General features: G+C 43.4%; 2 protein-coding genes across 4 annotated transcripts in view; both read right to left on the bottom strand.

The window, feature by feature from the left end:
• The window catches only part of slc12a6 (solute carrier family 12 member 6), a 41,987-nt gene extending 31,430 nt beyond the window's left edge, over positions 1 to 10,557 (bottom strand). For all 3 annotated transcript variants that reach the window (XM_071901364.2, XM_078291608.1, XM_071901365.2), the window contains exons 1-3: positions 10,451 to 10,557; positions 7,645 to 8,598; positions 948 to 1,042 (exon numbers count right to left, since the gene is read on the bottom strand). In XM_071901364.2, the coding sequence (XP_071757465.2) occupies positions 948 to 1,042; positions 7,645 to 7,855 (306 nt within the window). In that variant the 5' untranslated portion in view covers positions 7,856 to 8,598; positions 10,451 to 10,557. The remainder of the gene's footprint in view (positions 1 to 947; positions 1,043 to 7,644; positions 8,599 to 10,450) is intronic.
• A 168-nt stretch (positions 10,558 to 10,725) lies between these two features.
• On the bottom strand, positions 10,726 to 12,616 carry nop10 (NOP10 ribonucleoprotein homolog (yeast)). The gene is made up of 2 exons (XM_071901357.2): positions 12,415 to 12,616; positions 10,726 to 11,412 (listed from the first exon to the last, which is right to left on the bottom strand). The coding sequence occupies exons 1-2, from the start codon at positions 12,466 to 12,468 to the stop codon at positions 11,272 to 11,274; spliced, it is 195 nt and encodes a 64-aa protein (XP_071757458.1). The 5' UTR covers positions 12,469 to 12,616; the 3' UTR covers positions 10,726 to 11,271.
• Positions 12,617 to 18,061: the final 5,445 nt, after the last annotated feature.

Raw genomic sequence — 18,061 nt, 5'->3', positions numbered from 1 at the left:
AAGGATACAGGGATGTAAGAGAAGGAGATGGGAAGAAATGGAGGGAGTAAGGGATAGAAAGAAAGGGAGGGAGTGAGGGAGGAAAGGAGAAAAGGAGAGGGGAGAGAAAGAGGGAGGAAGACAACGAGGGAACAGGAGGGAAGATAAGAGGATGTAAGAGAAGGGGAGGGAGGAAATGGAGGGAGTAAGGGATAGAAAAAAAGGAGAGAGTGAGGGAGGAAAAGAGAGAAGGATGGTTGAGGAATGGAGGGGAGGGAGTAAGGAAATGATAGGGAGAGAGTTCGGGAGTGAGGGAGATGAAGCGAGTGGAGAGAGAGGATGAATCAAGAGGAGGGAGGAATGAAGGAAATCAGGAGAAGGGAGACATGGAAGGAGTTAATGATGGATAGAGGGATGGAAGGAGCAGAGGAAGAGAGAGGGAGAAGAAGGATGGATGAAGAGAGTAGAGGTAGAGAGAGGAAGGGGAGGAAGGGGACAAAGAAGACAAATGGCAAACAGAGAGAAGGGAAGTTATGGAGAACAAAGGAAAGGAAGAAGAAATTTAGGGGAGAAAGAGGCAGAGCGAATGACCGATTAAAGTAGCAGGACAGAATGAAATAATTCAAAGTTTATACAGGAACTCCAAAAACTGATGAGAGAAATTCGCCCAAGGTGGGAAATTAACACCAGCAGCCACCAGCCAAATACTGGTGTTATAAAAAGCTCTAGTTTAGGAGACACTGTAGAAGATAAACAGCCACCATTTTGAGTTTCTGTAGTAGCTTTTATAACAGAAGCAACTGCAGCCGCTAGGCAAAGAACATTAACTTCCAACCCTGAATTTGCCTCTAATACAAAATACTGTATTTATAATACATTAGTTAGTATGTAAGAGTATTTCTAATGTGAGAATATAGTACGCTGTATGTAAAGTAACAGTTCTTTCGATGGCCGATGGAGACTCGAACCTCAAATAAGGCCAGGTTTCTGTCGTAGAAGTCATCGTCGTCCACACCGTGAGTGTTGTTGATGTACACACTGGAGATCTTGGAATTCCCATCACCTAGAAAGAAAGAAAGAGAGAAAGAAAGAAAGAAAGAAAGAAAGAAAGAGAGATGAGGGGGGAGAGAGAGAGAGAGACAGAGAGAGAGAGAGAGAGAGAGAGAGAGGTTAAGTGTTATTGATGCTTCGTGGGTGCATGACTCACATAAATACATACATACATAACATAACTGAATTGAGAATGCATGGTAAATTCCAATTCAGTTCCTGGAGTTGGAGTGTGAATGTAAATGTCACCCAGCTCTAAGGAAACAGAATGTGAATAGAACTGAATTCCATGAAATTCCATGAAATTCCACTTCTAAGAGAGTCGCGTCTTGACTCGCTGAACATTATAAATCAAACATGAATCAAACAGAAGACAGTTAAACAAATCTAATACGTTCAATCACCGAAGTTAACAAAGAACACGGGGCATCCTTACTACTATGCAACTGCTTAAGTGGATCAGAGCAACTAATGCAGTTATATCTCTGTCAGTCCCCCTCGCTGAGCCTGTGAATCTTCCTACATCCTTTCGGAGAGTGAATTACCGCGTTCCACATGTGGATCGCAAAAGTCGCCGCAGTCAGATGAAAAGTTTTGCCGTTTGATTTTTCCATTTTCTCACTCGCATTCAAGGTTTTTGCATGGCCCTCTTGGTCAGGGACCCCCTGTGACGGAAAGAGTACTGTATGGATTTACGATTACATGCTCTGCATCAAATAACTCCTGGAGGGTCCCTGTAACGTTTTGAGCGTCTCTGCCGGGAATCGAACTCGGGGTGTCCCACTTGAGAGTCTGCAGTCTAACTCCCTGCGGGCCACCTGACCCATAAAGTGGCGAACAGAGCGACCGACCGACCGACCAAACGACAATACCATCCATGGAGCCCCTGCTGTCACGGAATTTCACAGAATTAAATTAAACTTCCTGGAATTCCAATATCAATTCCAATTCCTCAGTTGAACTGGAATTGATTAGTTCATTCATGAATTGACCCCAACACTGATACAGAGATACATACAGGTTAACATCTGAACAGTCAAGTGTTTGTGGATGTGTGCATGTGTCAGAGAGAGAGAGAGAGAGAGAGAGAGAGAGAGAGAGTGACAGTGGAACAGAGAGAAAGAGACAGAGAGGAAAGGGAGAGCCAGAGAAAGAGAGAGACAAAGAGAAAGAACAGCAGCAAGAGAGTTATTTGAGACAGTTAAGAATTAGTGGCGTTAGTTTATTAATGAGTTACACACTCATCATTAGCATAACTAGATACCAAAGGGTGTTTTAGAGACTCTGTATATGTGTGTGTGTGTGTGTGTGTGTGTGTGGTTAACATCTGAACAGTCAAGTGTTTGTGGATGTGTGCATGTGTCAGAGAGAGAGAGAGAAAGAGAAAGAGAAAGAGAAAGAGAGAGAAAGAGAAAGAGAAAGAGAAAGAGAAAGAGACTGAACGAGGAACAAAAGGAGGGAGGACACCGTGACACAGCAGCCAGCCCTGCCGGCCCCCCATCTTTCCTGGCGGCGACCGGCCCCAGCGGCGGCCATTTTCATCTCTGTCACCACCACAGCCTGATGAGTCAAAGCTGCTCTCAGATTCACTCCAACACTCTCACACTCTCTCTCTCTCTCTCACACACACACACACACACACTTTGATGCGTCGGCCACCATGTCGCCGGTTCAGTTCCACCTAAGTCAGCACGCACCACTGCATCACCGCCACCTGAGTCAGCAATCTCACTTCCCTCGCTGCTCCGCCAGCGACACACACACACACACACACACACGCACACACACACACACACACACAGAGGCATGCAGTGTCACACGCATACACTCTTACATACTTGATGTGACACTTCACAGAAGTTAAAAGGAGCCACACATCAACGCTGCGAACACACACAGCGGTCGCCGGTCACGATGCTGCAACTTTGTGTCACGATTCTTCTTTGAAAGCTGAGAGAGACACAAGATTTTCCTCTGAGCAAGCAGGACTAGATGTGTTTTCTTGTCTTTAATTACAAAGTTCAGGAATCTAATTCAGGTTTGCATACAAACGAACGCAAATTTCCCTCTGTGTCACATTTTGTAAAGATGTGGAACACCTGTCACTGTTTAAACGGCCTTCTGAGGGTCTTTCTTTCTTTTCATTTATTTTTCATTAAAGTTTTAGGCAGATGTAAATACAGTGCCGGGAGTAATTCCTCAGGTTTTTCTTTTCTTTTTTCACCTTCCTTTCCTCCCTCACCCTTTTCTTTCTTTCCCGTTTTGCTCTTCCCTTCTTCTTTTCACTCAATAATAAACTATCACAAAAAGGAAAGGAAGGAAAAACATTTTTGGCAGATATAAATACAGTGCCAGCAGTAACTCCTCAGGTTTTCTTTTCTGTTTTTCCCCTTCCTTTCTTTTCTTCCTTTCCCCCTTCCCTTATCAAAAGTCATAGTTGTATATAATAAACTATCACAAGAAACAAGGAGGCAGGTGGTCTTAATTTTCTACACTGTGCACACCTCACAGTCCAGAAAAGAAACACACTTTTTTTCATCTACAGCCTACACCAGCTGGTAAATCCCCAAATTCACCAGCCACTTCCACTATCTTACCAGACAATGAGATTTTTACAACAGACCAGAACCTCAAAACGACGGCTGGTTACAAACTAACTAGCCAATGGGGGGGGGGGAAACACACACACAGCAGCATTTGGCTGGTGGGTGTGTGATTTCCCATCCTGTTTACCAGGCCAAGGATCGCGAGGGCAAGTGTGAAACTGACACCACACCAAAGAAAACAGAAAACAAGTCTCTCTCTGGTTAATATTCACTGGCTGGAGCAAGAGGCTGAGAGGGAAAGGAAAAAAACTGACAAGCTAACCAGCAATTCTTCAGAAATTTAGATTGGTGCTTCTTTTACATGTACACCGTTTTCTATATATGCCCCATTACTGCTTACAAAACTTCATTCATAAAGCACTTTTCAAAATAAGAGTTACAGCTTGTTTTACATACTAAACTAAACAATGGATAAAAAGCGTGTTGGATAAAATCTTGATTTACCGCAGGTTTAGTGAGGGTTTTGATAGTATTAAAGTATCACACACTGCTAAAACATGTACATGTACAAGCATGTACACACACACACACACACGCCTGTGAGGGGCTCCCTTGATATGTTTACCACCCAACCAGTTGAGCTGGACAGTCAGGACTCGCAGACAGAGTGATGATGATAAAACGTCATCTGGATGTTGACACTTGTAAACCTCACAGACCGTCTCTCTCTACTCCGCCTGACTGACTGACTGATTCTAACAATGACTGATCCACCTGACTGCCACTTAACTGAAGTATGAACACTGCAGCCACAACAGAAAAAGCTAAAAATATGGTTAAAAACAAAACCAATCATGCACACATTAAATCACAATTGGTATACATACAATTTTACGTACATATGTATGTAAAGATGTAACAGATATATGCAACAGATATGTAACGTTTACACATATCCTATTATTGTCAGTTCAACAGCTATACAGGAAAACATTTTTCTGCTAATGGCAGAAAGACAAATGTCCACCATGGCCAAACATTTTTGCGATGGCTCCAATTCTGGAAATGGGCACTGAACTGTACAAATGTACCAATTTTTGCTGCTTTTAGGCAAAAATGGAATGATTCATGTTCATTTCACCTCCTGGACTATAAAAAATAACCTCAAAAAAGAAAGCAACTGTCCCAAGTCACCCATATAAACGCTACTGCAGAAGAAATAACCCTCTTTTCCTCTGCTAATGCCTCAGCTGTTTAACTACACAATTCACACTCCACTTCGCACAGGACACTGCAGCTGTGCGTTTGTTTGTGTGTGTGTGTGTGTGTGTGTGTTCCCCAGGAGAGAGTCCTCCACCAGAGACTAACATGCATAAATGTGATATTTTTCTACGTGTGTGTGAGTGTTATCAGTGTGTGTGTGTGTGTGTGTGTGTGTGTGAGCGTCCAGCGGAGCGGAAAGCTGCTGGATCCAGATGAGCGTGTGTGTGTGTGTGTGTGTGTGTGTGAGAGCTGCGCCTGCTGTGAGCACATCCAATTCAACTGGCTAACTTTACGGGCGAAGGCAGCATCAAAAATAACAGCCCCCGAATGCATTTGACCTTTCTGAAAATAACGCTCCACTCCTCCTGCCTCCTTTCCTCTCCAGCGCCTCTCTGGCTCTTGACTCATTCAGTCAAACGACGGGATTTTATCTCGTCGGCGCAGGGAGACGATTGCTGTGCTATTTCTAATTTTTTTTTTTTTTGAAAGAGCGGGTGACAGATAGAGAGAGAGACAGATGGATAGCTCAACAGATAGAGACAGGCTGTGCAGTTGTGTGTGCATGTGTCTCCATCCCTCTCCCTGTATAAATAACCGCGGCATCACCCAGCCTGATCAAAACCCAATCGGATTATCCGGCTAGATTTCTATTTATGGAAGCCTGTTAACAAAAGAACACGGGGCATCCTTACTACTATGCAATTGCTTAAGTGGATCAGAGCAACTAATGCAGTTATATCTCTGTCAGTCCCCCTCGCTGAGCCTGTGAATCGGCGCGGCTCTTCCTACATCCTTTCGGAGAGTGAATTACCGCGTTCCACATGTGGACCGCAAAAGTTTTGTTTTTCCAGTTTCTCACTCGCATTCAAAGTTTTTACATGGCTCTCTTGGTCAGGGATCCCCAGTGATGGAAAGAGTACTAGAATGCCCTAGTCAAGTACAAGAATTGTTACTTTGCTGATATTTTACGTAAGTAGAAGTAAAAGTACTGGTGTTAACATTGACTTAAGTAAAAGTAAAAAAGTAGCTCATTTAAAATGTACTCATTAGTTACTTTTTAGAAAACAGAATGTTGTTAGCTGTGATCTTTCCCATGTGATTCTAAAAGCAAGAGAGGACAGAGTTCAAACTAGATACTTTTAATTGGAAAATTTGGAAATTACACAATAAAAGACATAAACAAAGTAAAGCCAGATTATTCTTCTCACTGTGAATCGCTCCACAATTTGTCAATTCACGTTGGTCCGGTTTCTGATGCTGATGAAGAGCCAGGAAATCTGTCCTCTGTTATGGATGTGATTTATTTTTACATAAATACGTGTAGATACACAGAAAAGCTACTCAATTACAGTAACGTGAGTAAATGTAATTAGTTACTTCCACCCTTGGGGATCCCCAAACGTTTTCATGTCCAAACAGACACACATTAGACCACACATCCACATTTCTTCAGACTGAGTCCAAAGGAACCGCGTCTGAGCAGCTTTTTGTCGTCAGCTATGATTAAACAAAGAACTGAATCACTGTCTGCGCTGTAGGTGGGTGACAACAACAGCGGAGGGGGCGTGGAACCTACACACTGTGATCAAAATAGCCACACGGTCTCTCATTGTGCCCGTTGTCCAGTCAGTGAGCGAAACAATGGTGAAATTAGACTACTCCTCATGTTGCTGGGGACACCCTGGGAGCACCCCAAGGACCGCCCGGCAGGTGCAACCCGGTTTGGGAGCCACTGCTCCGGGTGCTGGGCAAGTTTTAACGACCCCAGGACTCATAAAACCCATTTAAAAGACAGTCTATCATTTCAAACATGCGTGAGCAACAACCTAAAAATAAGACCTCTCTTTTTAGCTCTCGTAAATGATTTTGGGGATGCCTAATCTGAGCCTAAATATCTTCTCTTTGCCAGCAGGTTTAGTGCTGGGTATTTCTTGTGTGGGTCTTCTGGCTTTAATTTGATGTGTCACACCCGTCGTCCAGGCATCAGCATGGGCTCTTGGACCCGTCCTGCCTCGGTGAATCCACAGGAATGCAGATGGTCAAACATAAAGGGAAGAGAATATGCTTGACTGACCAGAACACCCTGAGCCGGAGCAGCCAGCGCACTGTGAGAGTGTGCTGCCTGTACTTGTACACGGCACGCATGAATGAGTGACTGATTTGATTACAGTGTGTGTGTGTGTGTGTGTGTGTGTTTGTGTATTTCTGTGTGTTAACTGTGTTTAAACCAAAATATGGCAACATATGTGAGTATGTGTGTTACAGCTGCTCTATAGGCAACGTTGCAGGTTGGAGGCTCCAAACGGCAGCGAGAGGTAACTGTTTGGAAAATTTGACCTTAAACACCCAGAAATCCTGTGCAGTGGGGTCAGTAAACGTCCCACAGCTCGCTCATGTTCACCAACCGGCCGGTCTGTGATGCTTTATACCAAAGGAAACCAAAGAGACGAGAGAGGAGAAGATCTAACGTTGGTGAGTCCAGCTTTCTCTGCTCACTGCTGCTTAGGAGACAGTTTGGATTTCGCTCTGAAGTTTGGATTCGTCACTTTCTGTGGGCGGAGGAGTGACCAAACCTGACACCAAGACAGGATTTGGGCAAATAGGGCGAATCTATGAGGTCTCAAGGGAGGATGGGTCCCTCTTTGTGATTTAGGCCGATATGACAGGTGTATTTTCACATAAAAATCTTACCTAGTGTAACATTACCTGTGTTTACACCAAAGAACAACAACCTACTGTGTGTGTCTGTGTGTATGTGTGTGTGTTCTCCACATTCAAACCAGACGACAACAACTCCATTACTCACCTTGCTCCGTGTTGCTGCGGTCCGGCGTCTCGGCCCCTCCTCCTCCCCCCGTGCCGGTGGTCGTCACGCCCACCGACCCCTCGCTGACGCTCTCCCTGGAGCCGAAGCGCACGCGGCCGCTGGAGCGGGAGCTGATGTCGGGCGAGGTGTCGGACAGCCCCGGGAGGTCCTCCGCCTTGGTGGGCGTCACCGTGAACCGCACCGACGCCATGGCAACTCACTTGGAAAAGTAGGGGAGGGAGGGAGGAGTGGGTGAAGGAGGATGAGGAGGAGGAGGAGGAGGGGGTTGTGTGGGAGGTGGGAGAAGAGGAGGGCGGGGTTGGGGCGGTCACGGGCGGGCTAGCGGGGCGGGGCTGTGCTGAGCTGAGCTAGACTAGGCTAGGCTTTCTCCCAGGTGACACTGAGGTGATGGCGGCCTCTAGAATCTTCTCCCTTGCAGCTGCACTTCTCCATTGGAGCAAGCCGGTTGTCCGCCGCCAGGCATGTGAACGAAACTCGGCGATAAGCCTCTGTCTGCGTCCCTCTGCGTGTGTCAGAGATCTTTCTGATGCTGCCAAATACGTTCGTGGTTTTTTACATGTGACACCTGCACATAACTGAGCCCTTAGCTGTGAATGTGTAGTGGTTTTTTCCTTGTGGGATTGCTGTAAACGAAATCAGACGTGATAAGTACACGTAGATATGAGAATACAGAAAATATGTGTCAGTGTAATGGCTAAGTCTCTCCTTGTAAGTTCAAGCGAAATCTTTCGCTGCTTTCATGCGAATCAACAAGATAACATTGAGATAGTCTTTCTGCACTTGGGTGTCTTTTCTGTGTCTTGATACGACTATGGCTTAGGATAGTGGTCATGTAGGGTGTCAGACCCGTCTTTTCTCTCTGCCCCCTTTTCAAGTAAACAAAAGTCGGATTTATTCTGAGCCTGATATGCACTTTGGAGATGAAAATGTCTACTATGACGGCACCCGAACAAGGCATGGTAATGAGGACAGAAGGGAGTGAGAGAGAAGAAGAAGAAAGTAAAAACAAGTTCAAATTTCACCATACTGTACATAGTCATAATTGCCATGTAGCATTTCTGTCATGTGTTTAGCTATTAGGATAATCAGTTTAACACAGTTCTACCACTGTAGTCCCATATGGTCTTAAACATAAATCCATGCACCCAAGAAAACTTAAACTTCAGAGTCAAAGCAGGGGGGGTTCACAGATCATCTCCTCAATTTCTTGACAAATGTTTGTGTGCATGTGCTTCTTGTCACCGAAAAACTTCCTACTCTGATTATTTCATCCTCAATCATCCTTTGTTCATTCATTTTTTTCACCCACTTTCCTTTTAGTCCTCAACAGAAGATGAATTCCTCCTTTTCCTTTCACTGTGAAGTCGCACATGCTGATCAACACCGGGCAAACCAGTGAGATTAACCACTTAAGTGCATCCTTGCAGAAAAACTGAGGGTTCTCTCTATGTTATTATTGGAAAAGGTGTAAAACAGTAACCAGTATGAACCTATATGGGTCTGTGCCTTGGAGGTGCAAAGTCAACAGTGCAGTTCCTCTCTCCCCCTGGGAAAACCCCGGGGTGGATGGAGTTGGGTTTGTTTCTTTAGTACGGTTCATAATTTAATTATTATAAGAGAGCGGTTCCAACCGGTTGGGCCAGTAGCTGCTGGCTGCTCGCTCTCACTCCACATGCGGAGGCGCCGCACTTTTTCCTGTTACAGCGCTGCCTCGACAGAGATGGACAGCAGGGGGAACGGCGAGGTGGGGTAGATGGGTTTCGCAAAGCTGGGAGTGCTGCAATACTCGTCTTTCATGTTCAACTTGAAAAAAACATTTAGTGTGATTTCCTGGGAAAAGGGGGGTGCGTCTGTTCTCACAAACTTCCAGCTACGTTTGGCGTTATTTCTTAGCCGCGTATGAATAATCTACACCTGTTAAAACGAATGAAACTACAATTTGACGCAAATGAAAGAATAAAAGCAGGCACCTTATGGTCATTTACTGAACATTTGGTGACACCGTTGCTAAGTTACCTGTCTAGCTGTCAGTCTCTGCCATGGGCTACTGCAACTGTTAATCAGTATGATCCAGTGACAAGGATATATAACCCAGCGGACACCCGAGCCCTGCGTTAATCCACGTTAAGATAAATATTGTCTAAACCCAATCAGCAAGATAAGGTTAACCCGGTTAATGGGGATGCTTGGGCTTGCATGCTAACCGCCACATACCTGCCATCGTAAGCCAATTAAGCTAGCCATAATAATTCTGGCTCGAACCGGTCAGCAAACACATATCAATTCAACAGAACAGGCGTTATAGCGAAGACATGACCATATGTTGTTTGGGCAGAAATGATATGTTCATGACAAAGGAATGCGGCATCTGTCTGCAGCTGCTCAGTCTGTGCGCCGTCGGTAAACAAAATTCAAACCAGCTAAAATTACACAGGCGCGCAGTTGATTGGGATAACTGGGAGTGGATCCTGTCTCATTACCAAAGTTGGCAATTTCATTAAAATTACGCGTGATAATATTTGGAATAGCATGTCAACAGGTACTGAGCCATCATCTCGGTAATGGTACAGGGAGTTGTATCGGGTACGGTGGTCGTTCGTTGGCTAGTACTCCCTGTTCACTGCATTTACAGTCGGTACAGTGAGTTAGCTAGCTCAAGCTAACGTTAGCCGCTAGCTAGCCATGCCGCTGATAAAATGTGACAACTCCGCGGAGCTCTCGCTCACTGACAGCGACAGATGTCCGGTGCAAACCTCAGTCGCCTAACGTTAGTCATAAAAAGCACATACCTGGTGTCACGTATCGTAAAAATAAAACGCTTTAACCATATGGCTGGTTCCAGTTACATCTGGGAAGATTTGGCTCCTCTCCCAATTCTTCTCGGCACTTTGTCCAACACAACAAAAACGAGCGGCCGCGCTAAGCATGTCCCGTTTTACTTGCCGTCATTTTTAACGTCTTGCGCATGCGTACTGCCGAATGATACAGTCAAGCTGCTAGGAATCTCAGGAATCTGAGTCAAAACACTGCGATCAATATAAAAATGTTTCCAAAGGTGTTCGTTTCAATTTTACACTTTATTCTTCACATATAAAACAAAAGTTCAAATGGTTACAACCTAGAAAAGCCAAATTAAAATGGATTACATAACGGTACAGTATAGTAAGCATCACATCTACAGCACTTGTGTCAAGTTTAGACTGTGTACTTTTATATACAGACCATCAACTAAAAACCACCATCCTAACATTTGGATATTTAACACAGAGACACTAAAACATAGCAATAGCCTCAATTAAACGTCAACAAATCACATGAAAACAAAGGAATCTCCCATCCCTGGAGAGTGAATATGATAATCCAAGTGAATGACAGCTGGTATTCAAAGTATGAACAGTCCCATATGTTTGGGCCAGGGGTGTAAGAGTGAAACAGAGGTCAAGGGTCGAGTGGAGCCGAATCAAATCGAGCTACACTCCCGGCTGCACTTTTACAAGCTGCATGGGATCTCGAGTCCAATTCACCCCTTCGCCCTTATGTCTCCATCTCTCCTCCTTCTTCTCCTGTCTCTCCATCCCTCCCTCCTCTTCCTCCTCCTCTGTTCCTTTACAGGATGGGTCTGGGCTGCTGGGTGAGCAGCAGGCCGAAGCGTTTCTTCACGGTCACTCTGTGCCGGGAGAACTTGTCATCTGGGGAGAAGCGGGCCGGGTGGGCCGAGCTGGTGGGCTGGCCCGCTGGGTCCAACTTCTGTTGATGAAAAAAGGGAGGATCAATAAATTTAATTGATGGCTGAGGATGTAATACTCAAAGGAGGAACCTTTTCTGCTGCAAGGTAGAATTTCCCTGTGTGGAAATTGTGACTTTGCATAAGCAAACAGTAATAGCATACAGTCAAAAAATTTGAATATAACTCATAATCTAGCTAATGGAGGGTATTTAAACATAGGGCTGGGCGATATGGTTGAAATCAATATCACAATATCACCATATGGATTTTTTTCTGTATCAATATATATGCCTACATCACGATATGACTCACATATGCAAAATCACACGCTAGATAATCAAATTAATGTTCATCCCATTGAACCCAATGGTAATGTTGAGGTGTGATGTCAAAACAAAACTGAAATTTTCAAATAATATTCCTACCAAACCTCATTTTGTCAAACCTTTTACATAAAATGTGCTTGTTATCATCAATTTAGACAGCAATATGATAAATGTATGCATTTGTATGCATGTATATGAAATGTATGAGTGACAAAAATGAAGCACAACATTATGTGGGTGTACAAATTCCACTGCCTGTTGTATATGAGCAACAGTCCTATATGTTTGAAGCAGGAGCTCAAGATTTTATCCAAATTATGTGAATTTCATCCAATAATTGTTGCTCTGTTGATGTTTGATGAGGCTAGATTTCTATTACATTTTATATACCACGGCTAACCAAAGGCACATTTTTGACGTGTGGATAATAAAGTTTCTAATCTAATCTATTACAATAACTTCATCCCAGGGTCATTTTGTCTGAAGCTCCTTGTTAATTTCGTACTCTGGCTCCAGTTTTACAGCTAAAGCAAGCGTCGAGGAATGCTGATTCATTCATTAATTCAAATAAGTTATCAACAGAATGTACGTATAGTGGCATTATTTTAATGAATTAGTACGTCAAAGTCCTGTAAGATTATGCTAACAGAGTTTAATGTTTGCTAGCTAAAGTCCATATGAAGGAGGTAAACATACCTTCAGAGTGTAGACTCTGTCTCCGCTCTCATTCAGGTAAAACTGCAGAAACATTTTGACGAAGATCTTCTCTAAAAAGCTTCGACGACTAAAAATTAAATCACGCAAGTCGTTTTATATTTTGGGGGAGAAATTAAATCCCGAGTTAAGTTATGCGTTGTATTCCTGCTCAAATCCACGTGCAGCGAACTTTCTTCTTCTCGGCCGGACAGCAGGGCGGATATCCGCTACAGTGTTTGTGGCGCACAGCACCCTGGGAAATGGTGTTTTCCCCCATGCAGACCTCCTAGATCGGTGGCAGTCAAAGTGCGGTCCGAGGACGTGCACGGGTCCTTGAGGGGATTCCAGTGGGTCTCCAGGAAAGTTAAGGATTTAATTTCACTCTTTAAAGATTACTAGAATAGGAAAATGTTTTTTTTTAATTAAACAAATCTTTATTAACAACGCATGTTACAAACAATCAGGGTAAAACAAGCACTGAAACGCATATTATGAAAAAAATAAAAAAAAATAAGATCACAGCATTTAACATTTTACACCACATTGAACATGTTTTTGTAATAATTAAGCATACAGACACTTTTCCTATTAGAATGCAGTTCTAAAAAGTCCAGAGAAGAGGTAAATTCATAAAGGAAAGTTTTAAATCAGGGTATCTTTAGCTACATATGTATATAAAATTGACCCACTAGTATCATTACATGGATAATAGGTATAATCTAACCTTTTATCAATATTACATAGGCTAAGTAAAGTTACATTTTATATAGCCTACATTGTAAATGTAGCCTATAGGCCTAATGGGAAACTGTACAACTGTATTTCTAAAATAGGCGACACAAAGACTCCAGCTCCAGGTTACAGACAGTGCATCTATATTTGTTAACTTAGAAATAGCCTAAATGTAGCCTATTTGTGGGATAGATATTTCTTAAGTGCACTTCTCTGACCTTACAAGACCTGTAAGACAGTAGCCTTCTCTCATCAATATTTTATATCCGAGAGTTCCTTTAAAATTTCCCTCTTGGGGTTACTGTCTTTCTATCATGAAATATTTATCGTATATGCCTGTCTGTTTTTACATCTAGACTCATAAATATCAAGTTCTTCGAAAACAAGAAAATGTACAAATGTGACTTTAGATCACAGCGCCACAGCTTTGAAATCCCACCTACTGACCATAATTTCATGCTAAATCATAACTAACAACAAAAATCTCATCAGATGTCGTTCCGACCTTATAGGACTCATTACAATCGTTTTAAATGCACGGACCGTATAACAGTCATGGCCTTCACTGATCACTGAGCGCAGCATTAGAATAAGTTGTTGGTTGTTTTTGCAGCGTTAGTTAATACAGATTTAGTTTCAGCTAAACACTGAAGTCTGGAATGTTTATACGCAGTTATCAGAATTTCCAGTTGGAAGAAAACAAAAGAACCAGAAGTGGTTTATTTTTTAAATATAGCTGAAGATATTTTAACAGTTTTGTCTAACGCGCTAATTGATAAACTCATAACAAAGGTAAGCAGCCTAATTTGATCGACCTAAAATGTGTTTTCACTGCCTATATTGTCATTGTTTGCTCTGAAGTTTGTTTTTTGTATCGCATAGCTGTCAGCTTAATAATCAATTAAGCTAATAAGTTGTGCACTTTGACCGCATTGCAGAGTATCAGCTATTGCACAGCTTTCATTTACCATCTTGAAGGGGTCCAGACAGTGAAAAGTTCATTGTAAAGATTTTATCTGCAGTTTTATCTGACACTGAAATACTGAAACAGCAAGAATGAAGATAGAGCAAAGGTTTAACTAGTCAGTTGGAAATGTTCGTTTCAGAGAGGAGAGGAGATGGTGAGGTAAAATGAACCCTCATTCTAAACTCAAATTTAAGTTTTAATAGCAGAGCTGGAAGATTACACTAAATTAAAACATACCTGACAATGTAAAAACCCATTTTAGAGTCCTGTAATTACCCTTTTATCATAGGTTTTTACTTAATTGATTTAACATTAATTGAGCTCACTCATTTCATTAACTACCACTAACATTATATTTGGTGTTAATAAGGTAGTAATGATATTAGCAGGTGGGTCAGTGAACCCTGCAGGCTCAGTTTCTCTCTTCTGACAATTAAAAGTGATGGATTCACCGCTGGCCGCTCCGCCTCAGACCTTCCTACCTGACGGAGGAGAGAGAGCTTCACCTCCACTGGATCCTGACCGCACACAGCCTCCATCCACACCCTTTCCTCACCTCTGCCCAAATCCTCATGGGCAGGAGTCTCCATGCTCCGAGGAGGGCCGAGAAAACCTGACAGAGCCGCCAGATAAATCTGCTCTACGGGGAGAATCGGACACACAAGGTTCCCCTGTGATGAGACAGGAAACCACCAGACGTGTTCAACGGTTTCACCCGTCAGGACCAGATCAGGCCAGAGATGAACTAGACCAAATCCAGGTACAATCACAACTGCCTTCCACAGTTGCAGAAACACCTCAGAGGACGGACAATCCAAATTCCCCAGTCTGAAAACACGACAGTAAACACACCATGTGGGAAACAGGGGGAATTGAACCCAAACAGCTATTCTGGTCCAGACTGTACAACCAGCAAGGATGGGAGACACTGAACAAACCTCTTTAGAATAGAATAGAATAGAATAGAATAGAATAGAATAACTTTTGTTTTCCCGGAAGAGAACTTCAGTTGTAGTAGCCAGCAGTCGAATGACAAACCAACAACATTTGATCATCAAGTTAAACACATTAAGGTTATAAACAATAATGACAATAGTAATAGATGAACACACAATAAATTAAACAATATACCATCTGAATAAAGCCTATAAAAAAACCTAATTTAATTCCTGTTTACCACTGTTCCATTGCTTTTTAAATTCATTTTGAGTATTCTACTTTATTCCGCTTTGACTGTCAAAGCACTTTGTAAACTCTGTTTTGAAAGGTGCTATATAAATAAAGTTATTATTATTATTATTATTATAACAGCTCTTCACCTGCCAATGCTGTTTGAGTCCCAAGATGTGTTTTCTAACAGATGTTGGCACAAAAATGTTAAGGTCTCTCCTAGTTTGGAAAGGAAGGGAGCTTTAGTCTTCTTCCTGATGGCAGAGGTTCATACAGGTGGTTCAGAGGATGTAACACATTCTCCTTCACCTGACCCCCTGCAGGACCGGGACCCGGGACTGACCCCAGCAGCACTGGGATCCGCTTCCTCGCTCCTGGAGTCGTTGAATGTCCTGCCAGAGGTTTGTCACGCCGCCCACGGCGTGTGTGTCCGCTCTCCACTTAAACTTCATGCGTTTTACCCTTCTGCCTCCCAGCCGGGAATGAAACAGCCTTTCCCAGACCTCAGGCTCGCCCCCTGTCCCCCCCTCTGCACCGCCCGGCTGAGTATCAATAATCCTGACCGCTCCACACCTGACCCTGAGTTTGGTTTCACCTGCTCCGGGCCGGTCCCAGGTGACTCTCTGGCTCTCCTACCTGAGGTTTTGCCCGGCTTGTTGGCGTCTCCGCAGGCCCCGCCCCCCCTTGAGCTCTGCATCGCAGGACCGGACCTCCGTCTGTATGAGGAGAGAAGCAGGTGAGACAAGATTAGACTCCATGAACCGATTGATTTATTAGATTGATTATTGATTATAGGTAAATTCACAGTATCACCAGAAACATACATTTGCTATGATCACTAACTATGACTTTTCCACCTCCATGTCTAGTAGCCTCCCTGTCCCATTCAAGCCATTTCTCCTTCTTTCTGTGCCTTAAGGTCGGTCACTTTATTATTTTTTTTGTCATGCTGTTGTCTGTCACTACTTGGGAATTACCACATGGCTCCAACGCCCCGCCAGCAACCCATTTTTATTGAATTTTTCTTCCAAAAGCAAATTGTTGCAAAATTGGAAGCAACAGCTGGTTCCTGCCAATTGAAAAAAAGAAAAGCACAGGTGCTGGAAATTGGCTCCTTTTGATTTGGACTGTGACTAGCAGAGATAATCACATGTCATTTTGTCAGAATTATCACTTGTAGAGCCATTCGTGGATTTGAGCGGGGCGAGGTCAGCAGAGCGGTCACAGGAGGCCGCAACAACTGCGACACCTGCAAAGTGCGTCGAATGAGCAAAGCCTGTTCACAGTTACTACGCCGAAAATAACGGATGTTTAAAACCCCCCCCCCCCCCCCCCAACAAAAACTTCTTCTTCATTAGTCCCTCAGTAGACGCCGCCAACCGTGACCAAACCACACACAAGTGGGTCACAAGATGGAGAAGAGGATAGTTTATCGTTTATTCGACACCTGTAGGCTTGTGTTTGGTGTAGTTTGGAGTCATTCCTGCCATTTCCCCCCTTTTTTCTTTTTTTTAAGCATAGTTTAAGTGTCTTGCGAAAACCTTTTCCACCCAACAGATCGGCCTTTTGTGAAAAAAAAAAACTGGTTGCTTTCACCCATTGCATGCCAAGTTGACATTTCACTATGCGTTTTCAATGCTTTTGCTCGGGCCCCATATCATTAAAACACACACACAAACAAAATCTTTACACGTGAGGCACAATGTAAACAGTAAGTTACAGAACAAATTAACATATAAGGTTTTAGCGATTGGTGAAGAAAAAGAACAGGTAATGGAATGGAAAATGTCTGGGTAGATTTCAATAACCCAGACCTCAGTTTGCATAATAATTTATTTAGTTCCCTCTGGTGTTTAGTGTGCAATGTTTTTTCCTCTTTCTTAAAGAATGCTTCAGCGTTTTAATACAATAAGCGTCTCTGCCGTAGCGTGAAATTACTCTCTTATCTCACAGATAGGACTGCAAATACTGAACAGAGGGGTTTGTTCAGCCGTTGCATCTGGCTTTACCTCACTGGATCAGAGTATAATGAGGCGTCGGCATTTGTCCCTTGATACTTGCATAATGGATTCATGATGAAATTAGGTGCAGGCTCTCAAAAGGTCTTAAATTGAGGTGTCTGTATTCAAACGCCGGGTTTAAATAAATACTGTTAAAGCGACACCAGGCAAGACTGTTGTGTAAAATGCATTTGTCTTTGATCTTATTATCTTATATCACAAAGTGGGGCGAACGGTTGAAGTTGTCATTTTCCAAACAGTTGCCTCTCGCTGCCGTTTGGAGCCGCCAACGTGCCGAAGTTGCTTCAAGTCTTTCAGTCTTGGGTGTCGCCAAAACTGAAACCCCTTTCATCAACCCCATATTCTTCTTTCTTCCTACTTGAGTTGAGAGTTGACACGGCCATTTATATGTTGAGCGGCTTCCATGACCCTTGGGCCCGTGAAACCTGTTAGAAAGAACACAGGGGTGTCACTGAGAAAATAAACATTCTTTTCTCCATTCCTGGAAATTGGCTTTTTGTAGATGCATTGTTTTTCATCAGACAGCATCAATATTGTGTGTGTGTGTGTATGTGTCGACTGACTTTGTTGCCACTCTGCACCCGGCCTCAGGTTGTTGGAGACGGAGCGAGACGAGCCGAGCGGTCTGCAGCTCAGGCAGAGAGCAAAGGTGACGCTGGAGTCCGCAGCGTCAGGGAAAAAGCAGAGTCGAGCGCAGTCAAAAGGTCAGAGGTCAGGGAGAGTCTCACTGAGTATTTTAGATCAGTAATTTAGTTTT

Source organism: Centroberyx gerrardi, chromosome 23, assembly GCF_048128805.1.
Source record: "Centroberyx gerrardi isolate f3 chromosome 23, fCenGer3.hap1.cur.20231027, whole genome shotgun sequence".
Classification (NCBI taxonomy): Eukaryota; Metazoa; Chordata; class Actinopteri; order Beryciformes; family Berycidae; genus Centroberyx; species Centroberyx gerrardi.
This window is presented reverse-complemented; position numbering and strand designations above follow the sequence as displayed.